The sequence below is a fragment of the Ursus arctos genome, unplaced genomic scaffold, assembly GCF_023065955.2.
Source record: "Ursus arctos isolate Adak ecotype North America unplaced genomic scaffold, UrsArc2.0 scaffold_14, whole genome shotgun sequence".
Taxonomy (NCBI): domain Eukaryota; kingdom Metazoa; phylum Chordata; class Mammalia; order Carnivora; family Ursidae; genus Ursus; species Ursus arctos.
The window spans coordinates 45,063,542-45,086,598 of NW_026622808.1; the positions used below are offsets into that span (position 1 = coordinate 45,063,542).

Genomic DNA, 23,057 nt, shown 5'->3' on the forward strand with positions numbered 1-23,057 from the left:
GCGCCTCAGTAGGTTAAGCATTAGACTCCTGATTTCGGCTCAGGTTATGATCTCAGGGTTGTGGGATCGAGCTCTGCACTAGGTACAGAGTATGCTTGTCTCTATCCCTCTGCTCCTCCTCTCCCTCTCTCTCTTTCTCAAATAAATAAATCTTAAAAAAAAAAAGAAAAGGAAGAAAAATGCATACTTTTCATCTGTATACATTTATATTTTGTTCACGCTGTTTTTAAATTTTCGTTTTGTTTTTTGTTTTGCTGTTAAGTTTTAACGTTCTGAACACAAAGACATTTTTAGTGTTTTGGAACATAGCTTCTCTTAGCTGCTCTAAAAGGAGATACTTAAGACTCCATTCGATGCTCTCTCCACTACCCATCCTGTTGATTATTACTGTTCTGGTAGTTATAACTGTAAATCATTTAGAAATCGAAGTCAGAAAAGAGACCATTTGCCATTATATTAGGACAGTTTAAAAGGAATCACTTGTTCAAATTTACTAGCTTCCTGAAGCTAGTAAAAATGTTTATGGTTTTCAAGATTCCCTGTGAATATATTTCAACACTACAAGACAGTGAGTAACACGTGTTTAGCTATTATAGATTATGAGAACAGTAGCTCCCAGAAAGGATAGTATTCCAGTTTTCTGTTTAGAACTATAATGGAGCTAAACGGAAAAATCAGTTGTCCTAGTGAACAGCAGTCACGATGTGACAGTAGGAAGGTTCCTTAGTGTGTCTGTTGCTTTAGCTAACAGCCAGCAACGATTAGCTTTCCTTTCCATAGAGCTGGTGTCAAGTATTAATCAGCTGTAGACTGGAAAGTTTTTATTGGCTAGCATTTGTAAGTGGAAGAAACACCAGTCTATTTTTTATCTGTAGTCTCTTAACCATGTAACTGCCTATGATATTGTCTGTGTGGTGTTCTTACAGAGAGAAACAGTTCCTCTAAAAAAAAAAAAAACCTGAATTAGTACTGCAGTGTATGAAAATAGTGAACTTTGACCTTGAAGAGTCTAAATGATCTAAATTAAGTTTGAAATGTGTACTAGAAAAAAAATTACATGTTAAATCTAAGTATTCTTGTTTTTCACATTTGAATGGTTTAATTTTAAAACAAAAGTTGTAAAATGTAGAATTGAAAAAAAAATTTTTTTAAAGATTTTATTTGTTTATTTGACACAGAGAGACAGCCAGCGAGAGAGGGAACACAAGCAGGGGGAGTGGGAGAGGAAGAAGCAGGCTCCTAGTAGAGGAGCCTGATGTGGGGCTTGATCCCAGAATGCCAGGATCACTCCCTGAACTGAAGGAAGATGCTTAATGACTGTGCCACCCAGGCGCCCCATAGAATTGAAAATCTTAAAATACACAAAAGCTAAAAAAATACGATTTTGAGTTTTTAGAATTAAATTTAAAAAAGGGAGCCTATCAGGAAGGTGCTGAGGCTGGGTCACCTTTAGGGCGCCTGGAAGGAAGAGTTTGGCCCAGGCAACGATGGTGTGATGTGGTTCGAGATTCTGCCTGGGATCAGTATTATGGCTGTGTGCTTTGTCAGCCCCCGCATAGCCATGGTGCACATCCACAGGTTCAGTAACGAGGGTAAGCTAAAAAGGGTTTCCTATTATCCATATCAGTGGAGTTTGATGAAGGGAGATAGGCGTGTCTTTGGAGTTAATCACTATTATGCGTCAAAGGATTTGGAGAATATTGATTAAGGAAGCATTTTCCTGACTGATGAAAAATAACTCAGTTATGCTCATCTATCTACCCTTTCTAGAAGGCTATGCAGTGTATTAATGTAGTACACAATAAAAACAAAAAATTAAAAAGAAGAATTCTATAAAAAAAAGAATTACATAAATGCAGTTCTAATGGAAAACTGAGCTTTCTGAATGCTTGCAAGGTTTTTGTTTAATAAGTTTTTCCTGCTTGCAAAAATCAAGTGTTTGATATGTTAGTCTCCTCTTAGAACAGCAAACCGCTAAGAAAGAATAGGTGTTTGTAGAAAAATTGGAAAATTTCACAAATACACAGAAGCAGGTAATAGTTACTCGTACTTCTACTACCCAAAGATACCACTAGTAATATTTGATGTAGATCCACCCAACTGGTTATAGAGTTGCCCAATTAAATATTCTTTGAATGAATGCTTACAAGTAAGGAGAAGGAGTAGTAGAAATGCAGACATAGTGTGAACCAAGTTTCGTTAATCTCACTGCCTCTCAGGTGTTGCCAAAAGCTGAAGAGAGAGGCTTCTTCCCCGCCAACCCCAGGATGGGAGAAGAGAGCTATCTTGCCCTTTGGCTAGCCTTGGCTGAGGTGAGGCAGAGCATCTTTCCTGCAGACTATAGTCTGTCTGCCTAAGTCTTTTAGCAACTCTGTTAACGCTGAATGTCTTCTGGTTGCAGAGGAAGACAGTTGGAGTTCTTGGTGGAGTAGCTTGTTGAATAAGCCACATCAGTTCTTCTTCTTCTTTTTTTATTTTTTAAGATTTTATTTATTCAAGGGGGGAAAGAAAGTGAGCACGCAGGGTGGGTGAGAGTGCAAGAGCAGGGGGAGCAGCAGGCAGAGGGAGAAGCAGACTCCCCGCTGGACAGGGAGCCCGCCACTGGGCTCTATCCCTGGACTCCAGGATCATGACCTGAGCCGAAGGCAGACACTTAACCAACTGAGCCACCCAGGCACCCCTAAGCCACATCAGTTCTTTTCAGCCCCCTAGATTCTTTAAATCGGCTCTTACGCAAAAGAATGTCCCAATATTCAGAAATAGAGTCACCTTCAGGTTACTTGTACTAAGTGAAAACGAGGTGGAGTGGTTAGACACTCCCAGGTGATTTCAGTTAACATCTCACCTCAAATCCAGTCGACTTGATAAAAGAAAAATCCGTAGGAGCTCAGGGCAGATTATGGTATAAGCATATGCCAGTCCTCTCCTGTGGAATAGGGAAGTGCTAATCTGGTCAGATCTGTTAAAGAGACAGGCAAGGCTTAGCAAAGCAGAATTTTCTCATCCTGCTCATCTTTTGCCTTAGTGGGGAAGAAAGATTTGTCCTGGGACGGAAGAGAGAAAGAAGGAAAGATGGGCAGGTGGCTAGTAATACAGGATGGTTGGGTCTCTTTCCGTGTGCCTTGGCTTAGTGGTAAGCAGATCTCTAGGTCTGAGAAACTAGCAAAGTGAAGTGACACACAGGACAACTTCCCCAGGCGGTGATACAACTTCTTGGTGTTCTGTGTGAAAATACAATGGTGACTTTGATCCCAAGCCCTTAGTGAGAGGAAATCCAGGGAGAAGTAGGAGGAAGTATAACATCTCTTTGTAAACGTTTTATTCTTGACATGTAATAGACTCCGGCCTAGAGAATTGTGTCAGCCTCTCCCTTCTGCCAGCTGTCTTTCAGGAGCGCCCTCCTGTGTTCTCCTGCACTGACCAGTTTAGGAGGTGTCATTTCTGCCTGAGAATTCTAAGAGCTTACACGCAGTGCTTGGTATGAAGGAATTGCTTTGGAAGATGAATAACCATTGTGATGATAACTGCTATATGCAAAAGAGGGAGATTGCTGGTTTTACAAGTCTATGGTTTGAATTCTTAGGTCTGGCAGGAAACCGAGCCCATTCAGATGGTTCTGGAGACTAATGAAAGGATTATTTTCAGAGGAATGCCGGGAGTTAAGGGTGACATGTTGTTCCTGTCATCCATGGAACCAGCCTCAATGGAAAGCCATTATCACCACTAAGTCCAAAGGAGCAAACAGAAGAAATAGCTTTACCGGAGTCCAATGAGAGAGCTGGAGCCACAGAGGGGGGTCCTGGAGGATTCAGCCACTGCCCGAATTTGTAGCCAAGAGCAGAGAGGGAATAAGGAAGCAATACTCCCTCCCCCACTTTCTTTCCTCCCTCTCTCTTTGATCTTCTTCCGGTGCCTTCAATTGACCAACCCCACCTGGAGGCCTGCTTGCTTTAACCCAGTGATGCTTCCCATAAAGGTCAAATCTTTGTGGGCGTAGAGCAGGGCCAGAGTGGTAGAAAATTGGTCTGGCGATGGGGAGAAGGCATTCAAATGGAGAGTTACTAGCACACCTTAGTAGCATATTCGTAATTGCACTTTCATCATGTTAGCACATCATTCTCAGCTCCTGAAATCCCAAAATAAACCTTAAAGCGTGTGAACTATTGATTATGACTCAGTTGTATCTTTTTTTTATTTATTTTTATTATTTATTTATTTATTTTTAAAAAAATATTTTATTTATTTATTTGACAGAGATAGAGACAGCCTGCGAGAGAGGGAACACAAGCAGGGGGAGTGGGAGAGGAAGAAGCAGGCTCATAGCAGAGGAGCCTGATGTGGGGCTCGATCCCATAACACCAGGATCACGCCCTGAGCTGAAGGCAGACGCTTAACCGCTGTGCCACCCAGGCGCCCCCCCCCCTTTTTTTATATTTATTTATTTAACAGAGATGGAGACAGCCAGCGAGAGAGGGAACACAAACAGGGGGAGTGGGAGAGGAAGAAGCAGGCTCACAGCAGAGGAGCCTGATGTGGGGCTCGAACCCAGAACGCTGGGATCACGCCCTGAGCTGAAGGCAGACGCTTAACCGCTGTGCCACCCAGGCGCCCCTCAGTTGTATCTTTTAATATAAATAGTCCAAGCAGTTATCCTACCCTTATCCAATTAATTAAATATTCAAAGAAATAATCTGAACAATTCTCAGAAGAATTGGAAAATCACTGAAAGACCTTCTGTTGGGGCATTTTGTTCTTGATTAAAATTAAACTAAGATTTAAAAAAAAATACGCATGTGAACTGTACAAGTGTGACATATCCTAAAATACAAAAATTGTACTTTTAATCACACATTGGTGAAGGTTTTTTGTTGTTAGAATTAAGCTGCAGGGGTGCCCTGGCTGGCTGAGTTCACAAAGCATGCAACTCTTGATCTGTGATTTCAAGACCCTATTGGGTGTACAGATTGGTTAAAATCTTAAAAAAAAAAAAAAAAAAAAGAAAAAGCTGCAAAAGGAAAGTGGAACTTTTTTTTTTTTTAGTCCCTCCATATTATCCCTTCCAATCTATTTAAGGTGGATAAATTGGCATGAAGATTCTTACTTAGCCAATCTAGAAATATAAGAAAAGATTTTAAGCTATTAAATAAAAGAGGGTCTATTTTGATCCATGACTTTATTGAGCACTTGGCTTTGAGAGATGTAAAGATAAATAAGATACTTTGCTTCCCCAAATTTAAGATTAAACAGTGAAGAGAGGTCCACATCCAACTATAGTAATCAGTGATAATAAAACATCAGCGGTGGGATCAGTAATAGGGAGAAGTGGTTTAATCTGTCTTTACCAGAGATTCTTTCCAGTGGCTCACAAATATTTATTAAAAATTTACACTTACCATGTTTTAGAAATACAGATGATGAAAAGATACCAAAAGGCCCTGAATTCAAGTTGCTGGGGTCCGAGTGAGCCTTTTAGTACCTTTTCATCAAGAGCAGCCAATCTTTTGGTGGTTCCCCAATGCTTCAACGATGGCATTCAAAACCCTTACCATGTCCCTCCGTGGTCCTCTGAACTGGCCCCACCTATATCAACAGTCTCCTCAGGTGCTCTGGCCTTTTAGTTCTTCAGTCAAGCCATACTTACTAGAGTCTTTCCTCTTGAGATTTCTTTTGCCTTGGATGCCAGCTTCACCCTCATCTTAGAACACCTTTTTTGCCTCCTGGTCCCAGTTTAAATGCTGCCTCTTCACATGATCCTTCCCTGACCTTCCAGATAAAATCCAGGGATCTTATTACTTGCTCTAAAACCTGTATATAAGCAGGCACTTTGCTCTTCTCCCTCAAACACTTTAATTTATTAGTGTAAATGTTTGATGGGGGTCTTCATTACCAGAATGTAAGTACCATGAGAGCAGGATACCTGTCTGTTTCACAGCTGTGTCTTCAGTACCAAGCATGATGTTTGATGATGGTGCTCAATACATTGTAGAAAGAAGGAAAAAGAACTGGTTTTTAGCCCAAACCCCTACCACTTACCAGCTCGGTGGCTTTTGGTATCTTGCTAATTGGGAGTTAATTTCTTCCTGTAATATGGGGATAATAATGATAATGACACTTAGTTTGTGCTAGGCACTGTGCTTTTGTTATCTCCTCAATTAAAACTTCATCAGAAATGATGAAGGTGAAATGACTTGCTTGAGATCAAACATTTCGTAAATAGAAAACAGGATTTAAATCCTGATCTGTTTGATTTCAAAAACTGATTGCTCTTCTCCGTACCTTTATGTGATTGTCTTGGGGGTAAAACCTGTAGGGGAGGTCTTTGATACAGGCTTGTAGGGTGCTTGCCCGTTCTGAGGATATTGACATTCATGAAGAAGCATGCTTAAACCGCTTTTAGACAATTGGAGTGCGGGATTAACTCCCTGTAGAGAAAGTGTAAGCGACTTCTCCCCCTCCCCCGGGGAAAGTGACTTCTAAACTGACTCCTGAAGAAGTTAGCTGGGTCCGGAAGCAGAATGTAGCATAAATGCCCCAAGGCAAGAGCTGGGGCGGGAGGGTGAAGAGCCTGGCAGGGTAGGCCAGGAAGTTGCTACTTGTTGTAAAACGCTGTAGGGAGACATCGGTGAGTTTTATATATTGAAAATATTTTGGAAGTAAGAAGTCCCAATTTGGAGTCTCCTTTAGGGGCCAAAGTGTCCATAGCCTTTCTCCTATTTTGCATCTCTGTAGCAAAGGAAGCATTTTAGCTCTTGCATTCCACTGTAGCACCCAACACAGTAGTGTTTGAAAAAGGAATTAGCAGCGTGAGGTAAGGAGTGGCTGTTTATGCTCAGTTGTTTGGTATAATTCTCTTGTTTGTTGTTGTTTTTCTGTGAGGGTAGGTGGCCTAGCCTAGATGGATAGCAGCCTCACACTAGTCACTTCACCCCTATAGCCTCAGTTTCTCATTTGGAAATTAGAGATAATTAAAATGCCTACCTCATAGGCTTCTTATGCAACATCCACACAGTGCCTGGCACAAAATAAGCTTTTGGGCAGTGTTAGCTCCTACTGTTATTAATACATATTTCCTGTCCATTCTGACCCATGCCTCTTGAATGAATGTGCATTGTTTATTTATCAAAGACCGGTTGACTGGGACACAGGAATGGACTTTTTTTTTTTTAAATCATGATTTTAGTGTTTACAAAGATAATAAAATTGTCAATGAAAAAAAGACAATGAATCATCTTACTGGGGTAGTCCTGGTGTTTCCTAGACGTATTTATGATGAAATACAAAATGTGAACATGAGCTAATACTTATAGAACCCATTGTGCATGCCAGGGTTGTGCTTTCCATGCATTATCCTTGGGAAGTCTGCTTTACAGATAAGGAAATTGCGATCTTTCTAAGGTGTTAACACCAGACAACTGTAGAAGTAGACATTAAACCATGTGCTTCTCCAAACCATTTTGTGCCTTTAGCATTGTAAAGGGCTGACTTATCTCCCAACAATTTCAGCAGCTCTGTTGGGAGGTAAAAATGGGAACAGGGCTCTTAATTGTTTTTCTAATCTATCGGATTAATTGGAAGCTCCAGGCATAGTGTGCTGCCTAGTACGTAGTAGAGGCTCAAGAAAGGTTTATTGACTATAAATCTTAAATCAGATTGAGTGAGAAAAAGATGACGAGAAAAGCAATATTAGGGGCTGGCCCCAGCCTGTGTTCTACTAAAAAAAAAAAAAAAAAAGCAAACACCCAAAAAACAAATCTGAGGTCACCAGAGATTTTATTAGCATAGCATGTTTACACAGACTAACGGTTGGAGTCTGAGGTGACAAATTTTCCTGTGTGTGTTGTAAGGGATTAACTCCTGTCTGTAGAGTTGTTATCTGCAGCAATCTGTTTGCTTCCCATTAGGTGCCCCTACCGCTCAAGAAGCTCCTGGCTCTGTCCTTGTGTTGGGCTAATTAGTTTAGATTCAGTGAAGAAAAACTATGTGTAACATTAAAATAAACCAACCATAAATAGGAAGGTGTAGCTGCTGTCATAACTCATCACTAATGTATTTCAAAGCCAGATCCGACTGATATTTGTATTTTCCTTTAGCTCAGGTAATTCAGAGTTGACGTACCATTTAATGGTAATGAGGGGAGAAAGGAGACCTTCTTGCATAGAAGAGCAAGCATGCTGCATTTAAGTCTAGAATTCCTCTCCCTCCCCCATAACAACAGAAACAAAAAAATCTCAATTTTTTTTGGAGGAACTTCATTTATGATGAGGCATTTATTGGACATCTCAAACCTCAAAGGTGGCCAGTCAGAAGGTAGTTTGATTACTAAGCATCCTCTTTATGATTTATCATGTTATACCACAAAATGAAGATACTTAAAGAGATAATTGTGTTAATTTACTATAGAAGTAGTTTATGTAGAAATTTTAAAGTGTAAAACATTAAAAGACTATGATAAGAGCCAGTGTCCAGATCTTGGTTTCTAATTCCATTCTCCAGTGAAAGGAACCAGACATGACTTAATTCTATGGCTGGGGCAGGGAATAAACAAGATGAGCCTGGAGCATCTTCTAAATGCCAGAAAGCACGAAAGTGCTAAAACAAAACAAAACAAAACAAAACACAAAACACAGGGTAGTAGGGTATATCAAATGGACACAGGAGCCTGAAAGAGCTCCTAGTGTGTGAAAGCTTGGACAATTTAAACAACTAAATAATATAATTTTAAATTACAACCCAATATATAAAATAAATATAAATAAAAGATACAATATACATATAACACAGAGCATAATAGTGTTAACACAAATATGTAAAAGTATAATAAAATACTAATGTAAAAGGAATATCTCTGTGTCCATACTGATGTAGATAAATGATTGGATAGGTAAGCAAATAAGAAAGAACAGATAAAATCTTCCATGTCTAGAAGAATTCCAAATGATTTATGTCAATAACCCTCCGAAAGGAGGTGAACCATAACTGTCCATCCCTTAAATGTGGGCTGTGCTTAGTGACCTCCTTCTAAAGAAGATAGTATGGAAAGGGGGGAAAACAACTTTATACAGTGGACAAACTTGACAGACAGTACCCCAGCCAGCTGATCAAGTTAGCATGAACAATGATAAATGTATACTTGATATGATGTTATGAGAATGGCACTTTATCTCTGTGGTCTTCCTCCTCAAATCTGATAATCCCATTATAATCATGAGAAGACCACTGGACAATTGAGATCTTCTATAAAATATTGAACTAGTACTTGTCAAAACTGCTGTCAATGTCATAAAAAAGGAGTCTGAGAAACTGTCACGGTCTCGAAGAGTGCAGAGATATGACAACTAAATGTAATGTGATATCCTGGGTGGGATTCTGGGACAGAAACAGGGCATTAGGCAAAAACTAAGGAAATCTGAATAAAGTGCGGACTTCAGTTAAGAATAATAGGTCAGTATTGGTTCATTAGTTGTGACAAATGTAGCATACTAACGGGAGAGGTTAGCAATAGGGGAAACGGGGTGTAGGGTAGATAGGAATAATGTGTAGTCTTCACAACCTCTCTGTAAACTTGGCATTCTAGAATGAAAAGCTTATTTTTACAAAAAGACGGTGGCAAGGACAAGAGTCTGTAGTTCAAGTTTAATTTTCATCATGCTGGGAGCCTGAAGTAAATAAAAGCCCTTGGTGTCCTCAGCTGATTATGGTATAAAGTGGGGCAACCTTGCTGTCATCTTGCAAAGCCATGACAGTTTGCAGAATCAGAGAATGCAGGAATTTTAAATGTTCTCCTGTGGAATTTCCTACCGGCATGACTTTTTTTCCCCTTTGCTTTTGCCCGGTAGCAGTCCCTTGAGTGGCATTTGCTGTCCTAGTTAATCAGAGGGTAGGAGAAATGAAAAACTCTCCTCTTTCCCCTCCTATGAAGTTTCAATGGGCACTGGAAATGTAGGTCAAATTGCATCACTGTAGAAAGGAGCGAACAGGAAGGTATTTATGAAGTGCTGCCAGCCTCTCTTTAGATTCCGAGTTATGATGAGCCAGTGTTGAGCCAGCTTAGGTGTGAGATACATGGAATCAGAGAGTCATATTTTTGATGTAGTCCCAGAATGTTACATTTAATCAGTGATAAAAAGATTTCTGTGTAAAGCCCTAGTGAGAATAACTTGTACTGGCTTTGTTTAATTTGCATCTCCCAGCTTCTGGAATTCTTTTTGTCTCTTATTTATTATTGGTATATTGCAGCAATTTATATTAATTTAGCCAGAGAGATGTTTGAATTGTAGAAACTATTGCCATGTGTACATAAAAAAAAAAATCTCTTGTTTGGTAATCACATAAGTCTAATAATGTATTTTGCAAATTACACATAATATGCGCAGTGGGATCTTCATTAGCATACAGAAATCACAAAATATGTTTTTTTATTTTAAGTTAGGTTTCAAGTACGCTGTCCCATGGCTTTCTACCTTTTTTTTTCTTGGCTTTCTATTTCTTTTTTTTTAAAGATTTTATTTGTCCGAGAGAGAGAGAGAGCGAGCGAGCGAACACGCACGCATGTATGCACGCGGTCAAGCAGAGGGAGCAGCAGGCAGAGCAGGTAGAGGGAGAAGCAGGCTCCCCCCTGAGCAAGGAGCCCGATGTGGGGACTCCATCCTAGGACCCTGGGATCATGACCTGAGCTGAAGGCAGATGCTTAACCGACTCAGCCACCCAGGCGTCCTGGCTTTCTATTTTTTTAATGGCAAAATCTTACAGATTTTTAAGATAAGGCTTTAAATACATGTTTGTATTTTTTTAACAGTGTATACTACTTGCCATTTGTTAAGACATCCAGATATGTGCTGCCCAAGTGCTGTTACTCACGTTGTCATGAACAGTAAGCATCCTGACGGCAAAACCAATTATAAAACCTACTCCATTTCTACTCTTTCCTTGCCTCTGTTAAGATCCTGAGTAGTTTGTATACAAAATGGAAAATGAGGGGCGCCTGGGTGGCACAGCGGTTAAGCGGCTGCCTTCGGCTCAGGGCGTGATCCCGGCGTCATGGGATCGAGCCCCACATCAGGCTCCTCCCCTATGAGCCTGCTTCTTCCTCTCCCACTCCCCCTGCTTGTGTTCCCTCTCTCGCTGGCTGTCTCTAATAAATAAAAATAAAATCTTAAAAAAAAAAACAAAATGGAAAATGAGATGATAAAATAAAGTAATTGCACAGGCTTGGGTTTTATTTAATCGTATAGGTTGCATAAATTACTCTGAAATATGTTTGTAATCTTACATACTTTCAGTTATTTTTGACTTTTTATTTTGAAATTATTAAAGATTCACAGGTTGCAAAGACAGTTTAGAGTACCTGGTTACTCTTCACCCAGTTTCTCCCATCAATTATATCTTTCCTATCTATATAGTATAATATCAATACCAGGAAGGTGATGTTGGTATAAAGTATGTTTGTAGTTCTGTGTCATTTTCTCTCATGTGTAGATTTGTATAACCACTACCGTAATCAAGATCTAGAACTATTCCATCACCACAAAAATCTCCCTCATGCTATCCTGTAATGGTTGTAGTCATTCCTGTTACCTTCACAACTCCTAATTCCTGGCAACCACTCATCTGTTCTCTAACTCTACAATTTTGTCATTTTGGGAATGTTACATAAATGTGATCTTTTGAGATTGGCATTTTTCATTTAGCGTTTTAAAAATAATTTTATTTTAAAAAACATCAATGTTAAACATTTAAAAAAATTATTTTTTTTAAAGATTTTATTTATTTATTTGAGACAGAGAGAGAGAGCACAAGCTGAAGGGGGGGTCAAAGGGAGAAGCAGACTCCCCACTGAGCAGGGAACTGGACACGGGGCTCAATCCCAGGACCCCGGGATCATGACCTGATCTGAAGGCAGATGCCCAACCCACTGAGCCACCCAGGCACCCCCAAAAATATATTTATTTTTAAAAGTTGTCCAGAGTTTGATTCACTAATTTTCAAACCTGTACTTTCCTAGCTTGGGTGTTCTATACTCTGTTGCTATATTTGAAGAACAGCTAAAGTTGTATGTGCCGACGTAATAGCTGATTATAGCATTAATCTTATTGCCTGCTGTTAAAGATGATACTGCAAAGTTAAAGGGAAAATTACCCTGGGAAAAGCCCATCCTGTCAACAAATTAAATATTACAACTGTTTACTGAGCAGGAGTAAGAAAACCAAATGTATACTTCAGTTATACCAAATGAAGTAACTGACCCACATTTGTGTTCATTTCTTCTTGAAAGAACTTTTCAGAGAGACTCTTTGGAACGTGATATTTAAATGAATAGCAGTTTAAATATTTACATTAATTAGATAATGAAAGATCAGAGAATTGCTCTACAGATCTTCCTCGATTTATAATGGGGTTACATCCCAAAAAATCCATCATAAGTTGACAATGTTGTAAGTTGAAGATGCATTTAAAACACCTGACCTGGGGTGCCTGGCTGGCTCAGTCAGTATAGCATATGACTGTTGATTTCAGGGTTGGAAGTTTGAGCCCCCCTCAAAAGAGATTACTTAAAAGTAAAATCTTAAAAAAAAATGTTTTTTTGTTGAACACCTAACCCACCTAACATCATAGTTTAGCCCAATCTACCTTAAACCTGCTTATATTAGGCTACAGTTGTGCAAAATCATATAACACAAAGCCTATTTTATAAGAAAATGTCACTATCTCATGTAATTCATTGAATACTGTGCTGATAGTGAAAAGCAGAATTACTCTGTGGGTACAGAATGGTTTTAAGTTGTGTTGGTTGTGGACCCTCCTGATTGCAGGACTGATGGGGAGCTGTGGTGCTCTGCCGCCCAGCATCGCAATAGAGTGTCATACCACATATAGCTCGCCTGGGAAAAGATCCAAGTCCAAAATTGTCAATGTGGTTTCTATGGAATGGGTATTACTTTCGCACCATTGTAAAGTGGAAAAATCATTAAGTCAAAACATTGTTGAGTTAGGGACCTTCTGTTTGTGGTTAGTGTGAAATGTAACCATATGAAGGCCAGTGTCTGCATCATGTTAATACTGTTGTAGTAGGAAATGGAATCCTGTGGTACATGAAGGATGGGAACAAACAGCCTCAGAGGGAACAAATCTTCCTTAGATGACTGTATGTTTTCTAACAAAATATAAAAATATTCTAGGAGCTGTAGGAGGACACATTAGTGTTTTGCTACAAATAATGATACCATGGCTCTAGGGAATCCCATGTGGCCCGACCTATGTAACTGAGCAAATAGAAGATGGTCCCCAGCACCATTTTGCAGCTCACTAGCAATGGAGAGGGGATGTGAGCACACACTTCTTGACTTGCCCAGAATTCGTGTTCCTGAAAGTTGTGTCAGAGAAGATTTTTTTAATAAACGAGGTACTCTTGTAATTGGCAAATGATCTTTATTTGGTTCTACCTCCTAACATTTTAGACAGTCTTCCTCCCCGTAGGAAAATACTCTTTGTAGTTAAAATCAACCTTTACTTATCACTTTAACATTTTTCTTTGTCTTTTCTTTTTCTTTTATTTTTTAAAGATTTTGTTTATTTATTTGAGAGAGAGGGAGCAGCCAGCAAGCACAAGCCAGAAGGGAGGAGTGGGACAGAGGGACAGGGAGAAGCAGACTCCCCGCAGAGCAGGGAGTTAGGTCCCAGGAATCTGAGATCATGACCTGAGCCAAAGTCAGATGCCTAACCCACTGATTCACCCCGGTGCCCCAGCACTTTTAACATTTTTCTTCTGCTTATCCCTGTGTTCTTCAAGCAGTATGTGATTGTACTTGAAGTAGCTGTTGGGATAGAGGAAAAGGGAAGCAATCATTTATCGATCATCAGCTGTATGCCAGGCACTGTACAAAGTCTATTAAAAAACTCTTTGTAGGGGTGCCTGGGTGGCGCAGTCGTTAAGCGTCTGCCTTTGGCTCAGGGCGTGATCCCAGCACTCTGGGATCGAGCCCCACATCAGGCTCCTCCGCTAAGAGCCTGCTTCTCCCTCTTGCACTCCCCCTGCTTGTGTTCCCTCTCTCGCTGGCTGTCTCTGTCTGTCAAATAAATAATAAAATCTTAAAAAAAAAAACAACTCTTTGTAGGAAATAGTTTTCTTGGTCAGATTTACTTAAGAAGCCTGCTGCTCAAAACAGAGTGTATACGTTATGTATTACTTGTATTTTAAGATATATATGCTAATTTATATATAAGATAATTTAAAGAATCTATGTCTATTAATTTGTGTATTCATGAGGCAATGTGTGAAGTGATATGGAATACAGTGCTATAAGACCTACCCTTCCCATTAGCAGCTCCCTATCCAGATGAGGAAAACCAATTATAAGTAAAAGAAAAACCAGCTAACTATAGGAGTGAAAACTGCTCAACCCATCAGTGCAACATATATAATAAGGCAATCCATAAGTAATTACCAAATAAATCCTTCAGATTGTAAATGCTATAGTTGTTCAGAGGAGGAAAAGATTATTGATTTCTGACCCTTGGTTGTGTCACCTGTAAAATGCAAATGATACCTGCCTCATAGAAATGAATAAACTGTGTAAGTAAGTAATCATGGCTATACTGTTAATAATGAAAATTATAATAATAGCAACAGCACTAATACTGTATTAGGGTGGGCTGACTATTGCTACACAAAACTTTAGTAGCTTAATAAAATACATGTTCATTTCTCACTCAAGTCACAGCTCAGTGTAGGTTGGCAAGGAAGCTCTTGCTTTACCCCGTCATTAAGGGGTGAAGTTTTGTGGCTCTGCCCATCTCTAGGGGCTTGGAGCACTCTCCATTTTACCAGCCTAGGGTGTGAGAGACTGAGGATCAAAACAAGGAGGTTTATATGGATCAGGCCTAGAAGTGGAACCCAACCTTTCTCTTCATATTTTAAGGACTCACATAGCTACATCTTGCTGCAATGGATATTGGGAAATTTAGTCTAATTTTGTCTTCAGGAAGATGAAGAATGTGGATATAGGTTGGCATTGGCAATCTTTATCTCAAATAATATTTACAAAGGCTTATTAAAGAGGAGGGACCTTCCCTGGATCTTGTATAGAGGAGCCAGTAAAAGTTGTAGTAGGTTGCCCAGCCTGCCTTTATTTAGGTGGCCTTACTTAAAGAGGAAGGGTAGAAGAATTAAAAAACAGAACAAAACAAAACAAAAACCCCGCAAGCATTATCAATAAAAATTGAATAGTTATCGCACTAGCAACTGCCTCTACTGTGAGCCACTTGGTAGTGACCTTAGGCAAGCCATTTAACTACTTTAGACCTCTATTTCCTCACTTATAAACATTCTTCATAGAGCTGTGGTGAACATTAAACAGGACAGTGCATGTAAAGTACTTAGCACAGGGGCTGGTCCAGAGTAAACACTCAGTAAAAGTTGTTACTATTATTGGTAGTGTTAATAAGTATGCCTCCAGAGTGAAGTACTTGCTAGCTGTTCATTTATTTGACATCTTTACTGAAGGACTGTGTTAGAGTAGCAAAGGAGGATTTGATTGAGTATATTTATGCGGATTTTAGAATTCTATAACCCTACTCCAGCAACAGGAGATTAATGTTCCCCCTGGCAGAATACTGGGGGAGAAACCCTTTCCTGTCCCCTCCGAGGCTCCCCTCTTCCCTGTCAACACCACAGACTTTTAATTCCTCTCAAGAGGACAACAGGAGTCATGGACTTTACTTTTCATCCCGCCTTCCCCTTTTTCGTCTATAGGTGGATTTGGCTGGGAAGAGTGAGGGTAGATGCCAGAACAGCCACATATTGCTCAGGCATAATTGCAAGTTCTTAGCAAGGCAGGAACATCCCACCCCAGGCCCACATTATCTTGAGTGGTTGGGTAGCTGTCAGAGCCTGTGGTTCCACTGAATTCAGTTCTGTTCAGCAGGCATTTATTAACACTTGGAAGGAATATCAGGCCCTGGGAATACAAGGATGAAATGTTGCAGACCCTGCCTTGAAGAAGCCCACTTAGGCATGTAGGTGTGATGACCTGAAGAGGTTTATCTGAGTTTGTTTTGAAGGCTGGATGTGAGTTACTTGGAAGGTAGGAAGGAAGTAGTTTAGGGTAGTAGGAACAGCAGGTATGGAGGGACAGAGGTAGGAAGGTAGGAATTGCTGGGCAGGATAGCAGTAGAAGGAACGGTTTTCCGCTCCACTTTAGTATGTGGGTGCCACAGTTCTACCCCCTTTGGGCCTCATTTCACAAGTCTCAGTTTTTTCTCTGCAAAAGAAGGATAGTAAAAGTTCCTACATCATACAACTGGGAGGATTAGGTGAGAATACATGTAAAGGGTTTGCTCTGTGTTGAAACTGGGCACATAGTTAAAGTGCTTAGTGAATGTCAGCCACTGTTATTGTCCTGTGCTCTTGTAATTGACCTGCATATCTACTGACTTGAGCAAGTATTTTGCACAAATCAGAGAATTATTGCCAATTTTATTATATTTTTGTTTTTCCTTTAGGCTAATGGTGAAATAGTGTACTATAGTCACACTTGGACAGATGGTTTACCCCTCAGCTAAAGAGAGCCCAGTTAACCTCAGTGAAGCCTGGGAGAGATGGGGCTTGAGATAGGAGAGCCATGTGACCTGAAATGACAGGGGAAGTGAGGGATGGCTACGCTGAAATCTTTGCTGAGAAAGGAGGGGTGAATGTGTTTGGAAATGGTCTGGTGCCAGGCACTGACAGAAAATGGAGGCTTCTTCAATGGAGTTTCGGGAGGGTCAAGAAAGCCCTGTGACTAAGTGCGGGACTAAAATGTATCCTTAAAACCTAGGCCCAGAGGTATTGGAGTCCTTGCTAGTAAGTGATTGCAGCTCCCTGTTTAGCAGTTATGTTTTCATATTCTCATTGGTGTTCAGTGGAGTGACCCTGAGAACAGACCCCGTAGCTCAGTAGGTGGGAAAACTCCAGCGGACCTTTGAAGAGGCAGATATCCAGAAGCACCATGGAAAATCAGGTTGTGTGGACTATATTGTTTCATTCTTAAATTTGCTTTGCCAGGGAGAAAGCCTCTCAGGGTGAAAGCAAGGAAGAGAATGAGTAAACTCAGGGGCACGCTGATACATATTTTTGGAGAATTACGGGTGACATGTCATCTTAAAATGTTTGGTCTGTGGTGTTTCATGTGGGAGAAGAGCCTGAGGATTATAACATAAGCTAAAGGTCCCACACAGGAGATAGGTGTATAAGGAAAACAAGTGATGCAGCCAGGTGGGATCTTCGTAAAGAATGTGCCCAGTGAGTGACAAGGGGCAGCCCAGGACAGCATCAGCCAGTTATCCCTGTGCAAGAGAGCTGCCCCCCGGTGGCCACATTTTTTAACTTTCCAAGGGAAAAAGGAAATATGGAATTTTATGTGAGCCTTCCCACCTTTTAAATATTAGCAACAAATTCCTTGTTTTCCCCTAAGATCGCTAATGTAACAGAGACAATAAAGTGAACTGTTTAGGGCCTGTGGACCTGTTTGCAGTGAGTGTCAAAGAGTGGAGAGAAAAATGTGTAGCCCAGGTGTTAGGCTGAGCAGCCAAATGCATGGTCAGCTCTCGTGCCAGGCACAGTACCTGGCATGGAGCACTTACTGAATAAATAAATGGGGCAAACCTCTGTTGCTTGTCATTCTTTCCACGTGCAGAATGGAGAGATTGGAGCAGGCCTTCCCTCAGCTCTAACGTAGAAGATCCAGTCAGAACTTCTGTTGCCCTCCATGCAGGGCCCTCTCTACCCTGTTCTCTCCCTTTCACGGCCTCTCCAAGCACCTAGGGTACCTAGGGGTTCAAGCTTCTAGATTTTAAGAAGGTTTAAGAAATAAAAAGAAAGTTCGTATTGTGACGCTTCAGTACAAGACTGACTCAGTTTAGGCTGGTTTTCTTTCCTCTATCATGGTTAGTACATTTTTGTTTAATTTTGACAGACTTGACTGTATAATAAGTGATCCAGATTATAGCGAGGCTCTCAGAGTCTTAAAAGTACATAAAAATGTTCTAGAAAATAAGTCCTTTTCCCTATGAAGGTTGGTATAACATTGCTCATGTAACAGTGCGGGCTTTTCTCTGTTTAAAGATAATGAGAGGATTTGTCTGAACCCTTGGGCCTTTCGCAGAACCTTCATTTACAACAAATTCTGGTGATATCTGCCCTTTTAAAAACAAAAGTTTTTACTGTCTTGAGCAAAATTATTTTTATTGCACTTATCAAGAATCATCGGGGCGCCTGGGTGGCTCAGTCGTTAAGTGTCTGCCTTTGGCTCAGGGCGTGATCCCGGCATTCTGGGATGGAGCCCCACATCAGGCTCCTCTGCTGGGAGCCTACTTAATTCTTCCTCTCCCACTTCCCCTGCTTGTGTTCCCTCTCTCCCTGGCTGCCTCTCTGTCAAATAAATAAAATAAAATCTTAAAAAAAAAAAAAGAGGGGAGCCATTTACTTTATAGATCCATGGGTTTCTTAAACCCTTGGGGAAGGAAATGCTTTGGGCCTCTGGAGGACCGTACCTGGGACAGGAAAGTCCAAGAACAACCCCCCACCCCCAACAGAAACTGTTTCCCTTTCTCTCCTCTGGGATTTCATGGCCTCCTGGGTTGGATTCTCTCTGAGCAGCATGTTTATTCTTCACTTTGCTGACTGGCTTTTTCTTATAGGCTGAGAGCGCATGGGAGTAGCTTGTAGCCTAGACCAGAGTAGACCCTCTTCATTCCAAATTCTAGTTCCAAGGAGAACAAATGGAATGTCTCAGTTTGGGTCGTGTGTCCAACTTTGGCCAAAACAGAGGAGTTTGGAGTCGCTTAATACAAATATCATTTGGCAGGGAGTTGAGAATTACATAGTACTTAGAAACAAGGGTCACCATGGGCTAGGCAGGTCCTCTAGAGAAGAAAGGCATCTTCTACAATCTTGCCCCCCCCCCCCAAAGTAAATAAATGTATGCTTCTCTCAGGACTTTGGAGAAATTCAAGTTATATTTTTTCTTTTTCTTTTTTCAAGATTTATGTATTTATTTATTTGAGAGAGAGAGAGAGAGAATCTCAAGCAGATTCCCCTGCTGAGCGTGTAGCCCAGTGCAAGCTCCACTGGACCCAGGACCCCAGATCATGCCCTGAGCCAAAACCAAGAATCAGACGCTTAACTGACTGAGCCACCCAGGCACCCCTGTATCTTTTTTATTTCCTTTTCTCCCCTCTGCCTGTCATTTAAAAAAATTATCTTATTAAAAATTAAATTTTTTGAATGTTTGTTATAGCAGGTGGTGAATGAATAAAAGCTGTCCAGTTTTATGTTTCTATTCTTAGAAAATGCTCTCCTGTCTACCTTTTAAACAATTTCTCTTTGTCTTTGCAAAACAAAATTAAGTTTCTGTTTAGGCAGTTTGGTGTATTGGTAAGGGAACTAAGTAACATCAAAGGCCTCCATTCTAGTTCCAGTTCTAAACCATTTATTTACTGGGTAATCTTGAGCAAATTATGACCTCTCAGTCTGTTTCCTTGCTAGTAAAATGGGGACCATAACAACAGCTCTTTTGAGCACAGTGCGCTTGTGAAGATAAAAAAGGAGAACATATACAAACATAGGATAGTTGTTTTTCTACCCCCGTTCTAAGAGAAGTTGCTATTTTTAAATGCTTATTTTTAGTAAGTGCCACTACCTTTTTTCCTCTAAGAATAGTGTTTCCCTTAAAGCATTTTTAAGGTATGCAGGCTAGTAAATGGTGAATTCTTTTAAAGGTAAAGCTGTCTTGGCGGCGATTTCATGGCACCCAAAATCTGATGACTTCCTTGGATACTTTGGGGGTATGGCTGAGTGTCCTGAAGGAAAACGGAAAAATAGCTTGACCTAGTGAAATCCCATCAAGCACAGAGTTCAGTCTGATGCCAGTGTTGTTCCATCTCCAGTCTACTCTGAAGGAATCACTGTCAGCGGGCTGAATGGTTATCTCTAACGTAACATCTTTATTGGCTGTCTCTATCCTGGTAATTTGTAGCTTCCTTTGAGTGATTTTGCATAGCTGTAAAGTGTTTAGGATGCAAAGAAATGAATTTTGGCTCAGGACAGACATGTTAAGCAAGATAGTGGCTTTTATTGGAAATAAGGCAGAAAAAGAACACAAAAATGGAAATCAGAGAAAAATTTTAAAAGATAAGAGACTAGGAAGGAATTAGAAATCTAGGGAAGAGAAACATCTGGCTTATAAAGATTAGAGGAATGATTACTGAATGCTTACATTACTGAATAACATTTTGTGGATGAATGAAACAAACTGTTTAAAAAAAGGAAAGGGAAAGGATGTGATCCAGGAATAACTCAAGAGCCAATAAAGATAATTATGAATAAACCTTCAAAGCATGGTATAGAATTTCAGCTGCTGACTTTCAGAGATGCTTTATTAGTGACTTGGACCATAGAAAATTTTGGCTTACTATCTTAGAGTGTATGAAAGTAAATAAAAGTTAAGGAAAACAATCTTCTTGCCACTCAACGTTGGAATATATCTTATGAGGATTATAGGAAGGGAAGTGTATTAATAGTGAATTTTTCATATGAAATCGGCCTGCCTTGTGCTTTACACCTTGACAGCATCTGCTTCATAGCTGTGTCATTACCTGTATTTGCTGTTCTTTCTCTTGTGCTGCATGTCAGACTTGAAAACCAGCTTAATTTCTAGCTCTAGTTTGTTAACCTCCAATCCCTTGACTCCTTAACTCAGTGCTTCTCTGCAAATTAATTTTAATAGTAACTACATTCTGCTCGAAATATATATGTATGCATATCTATGAAAATACATGCATGATGGAACACATAATTCCCTTGTGCTTTTTAAGAGGATGGTTTAATTGAGTTTTTGTTTTCTATTTGTAGTGTTATGAATTGCTTTTTTAAGTTGCTGAATAATGACAGAATGAGCTCTCCAAATTATAATCTCATACAGTGTGTGTGTTTTTTAAATTTGTGATACTGACAGGTTTCATAGGAGCAGACTTTCTGAAGAGCCATTTCAAAAATTAAGTAAAAAGTCATTAGTGGCAAATTATACGCAATGATTTTAAGCCCCAGGAGGCTGCCTTTATGTACACATTGAATAGTCATTTGTTCTTAGGTTATTATAAATATAGCCAGTTAAATTCACTGTAAAAAGAAAAAAAAACTGGATTGCATTTGTTGTAAAATTGGTAAAGTGCCTATAATTTTAACACTTTGACATTTCAAAAGACATATAATAATTTTGGAACATCTGGCAACGAATGAGATTGTAGATTCCGGACTAACTTTATCCATTGTTTCATCCTTTTTTCCCTTTTCTCTTTTTGTAGATCTGAACAGAATTAAGAAGAAAGAGCTTCCACAATCACAGCAGATGAAGATCCGCTGGTAAATCGATCAGAATTTTTGGCCTGCCCTCCAAAGAAAAGGTAACTGGCTGTCCCAACATAGCACAGCCGAATACATGCAATTCTTCTGATTATAATAGAGTTTGACATTTACCAAAGGGTGATAGTTTTTAAAATTCAGGGTATCTGAGTAAGATCTCCAGTATAACCCTGAATATGATCTTAGTAATATGAAATGACAGTGAATTTAAGAGTACAATATTATTTGCTGTGTGTTTGTCAAAAGAAAAAGTGCTAAATAACCATTCCCAACTTATTAACACTGTAGAAAGACTTTGGAGATAGGAACATTTCCTGCCCTCCATCTGTATCCACCTTTTCCTAGGAATTTGTCCAAAGACATACTCTTGTGTTTCTGTTTGGTTCCACTTTCCCTTGCTCCTGTTTTCTTCTCTCTGCAAGCAGTGTAGACTAAGCTGCTCAGAAAAAATTTAAAAATAGGCAGGAGTTCTTCAGACACACGCTCTGGGCCCAGTGCCTTTGCTCAGACTGCCAGGCAGTGTGTGCTCATGAGCATTCCTAGATCATTACAAAAATAGCAGCCACTATTAATTGAGTTTCTCACTACATATTTGCTATTGTGCATTTAATGTTTGGGGAGGAGGGTGGTAAGTTTCACATACTGTTAAAAAGAGGATTTATTAAAACAAAAAAAATCCATTTTCCCATCTACTCCTGAAAGGAATGTGAGAGAGCTTGAATTTAAGATGTAGTTTAAGATGAGTCACTGAGGGATAAAACTGAACATGACCCAAACAGGGAAAACCAAAGGAGTTTCAGCTTCTGAAATTGATCAGCTTGTGTATTTAGGCAACAAATGCAGTGCTTCAATCAGTTTTAGGCAACTGTAGCAAAGATGGAAACATTTTGAACAACATGAACGTTCATCTTCAAAGATAACATTTGGAACATTACAAACAGAAACAGGAGCTTCAGGAAGGATGTAGCAGTTCTGTTTAGGTGCTTAGAACAAGTGACTGGATAGCTCTGAAGTCTCTGACTTCAGAAGGGGCCCTTAAAATTTTCTGACCTAAAGCTGAAAGCCCAGCATTTCAGAGGTATCCTTTAGGGAACCTCAAAGTCATCACAAAGGATGGCATTCATTGTGGAATGTCTCGAAAGTGCCAGAAAAGCAGCATTTTCCTAGATGGTGATGAGCAACTGGCAGTGGGGGGGGGGGGGGTGGGGGTGGGGAGGGGAGGTAGAGGGAAAACACATTTGACAGAAATGCTAAGAGAGTTCTTTAGTCTGTACTTGTTCATTGAGCTTTGACTGTGAGCAGAGGGATTGTCCTTTAAGAGGAAAAGAGAATAGGAGGTGGTTTTCACAGGCTACAATTATGACTTACTCTTTTTTAAATAGTATTCAGATGGAAAGATTAGTTTGATACTAGGAAGTTAGTGACTAGGGGCAGGGAAGGAAGAAGTATAACAAACTCAAGTCTGCAGGAAGAAGTGTGACAAACTCAAGTCCAGACAGGTAGAGGAATGAAATGGGCCAGGTAGAACTGCAAGAAACTGTCAAATTCATTACCAGTCTGAAAGGGCAGCCCCTTTTCAGTGCCAGCTGATTATAGGCCTGGTACCCATTCAACAGATGTTTCTTGAGTGCCCACCTATGTCCTGCTGTAGTCTCTGGGCATT

At 40.1% G+C, this 23,057-nt stretch overlaps 2 protein-coding genes across 2 annotated transcripts in view; both read left to right on the top strand.

Annotated features, from left to right (window-relative positions):
- The window catches only part of ATXN7 (ataxin 7), a 136,323-nt gene that overhangs the window by 11,083 nt on the left and 102,183 nt on the right, over positions 1–23,057 (top strand). The window contains exon 2 of the mRNA XM_048226418.2: positions 21,337–21,435. The gene's annotated coding sequence lies outside the window, so the exon portion shown is untranslated. The remainder of the gene's footprint in view (positions 1–21,336; positions 21,436–23,057) is intronic.
- On the top strand, positions 1,395–21,321 carry LOC113257042 (NADH dehydrogenase [ubiquinone] 1 alpha subcomplex subunit 1-like). The gene has a single exon (XM_044384992.3). The coding sequence runs from the start codon at positions 1,496–1,498 to the stop codon at positions 1,706–1,708; it is 213 nt and encodes a 70-aa protein (XP_044240927.2). The 5' UTR covers positions 1,395–1,495; the 3' UTR covers positions 1,709–21,321.

Bases quoted from the DNA above. Each gene is read 5' to 3' on its own strand.
- LOC113257042 (XM_044384992.3), top strand. From the start codon at position 1,496: ATGTGGTTCGAGATTCTGCCTGGGATCAGTATTATGGCTGTGTGCTTT.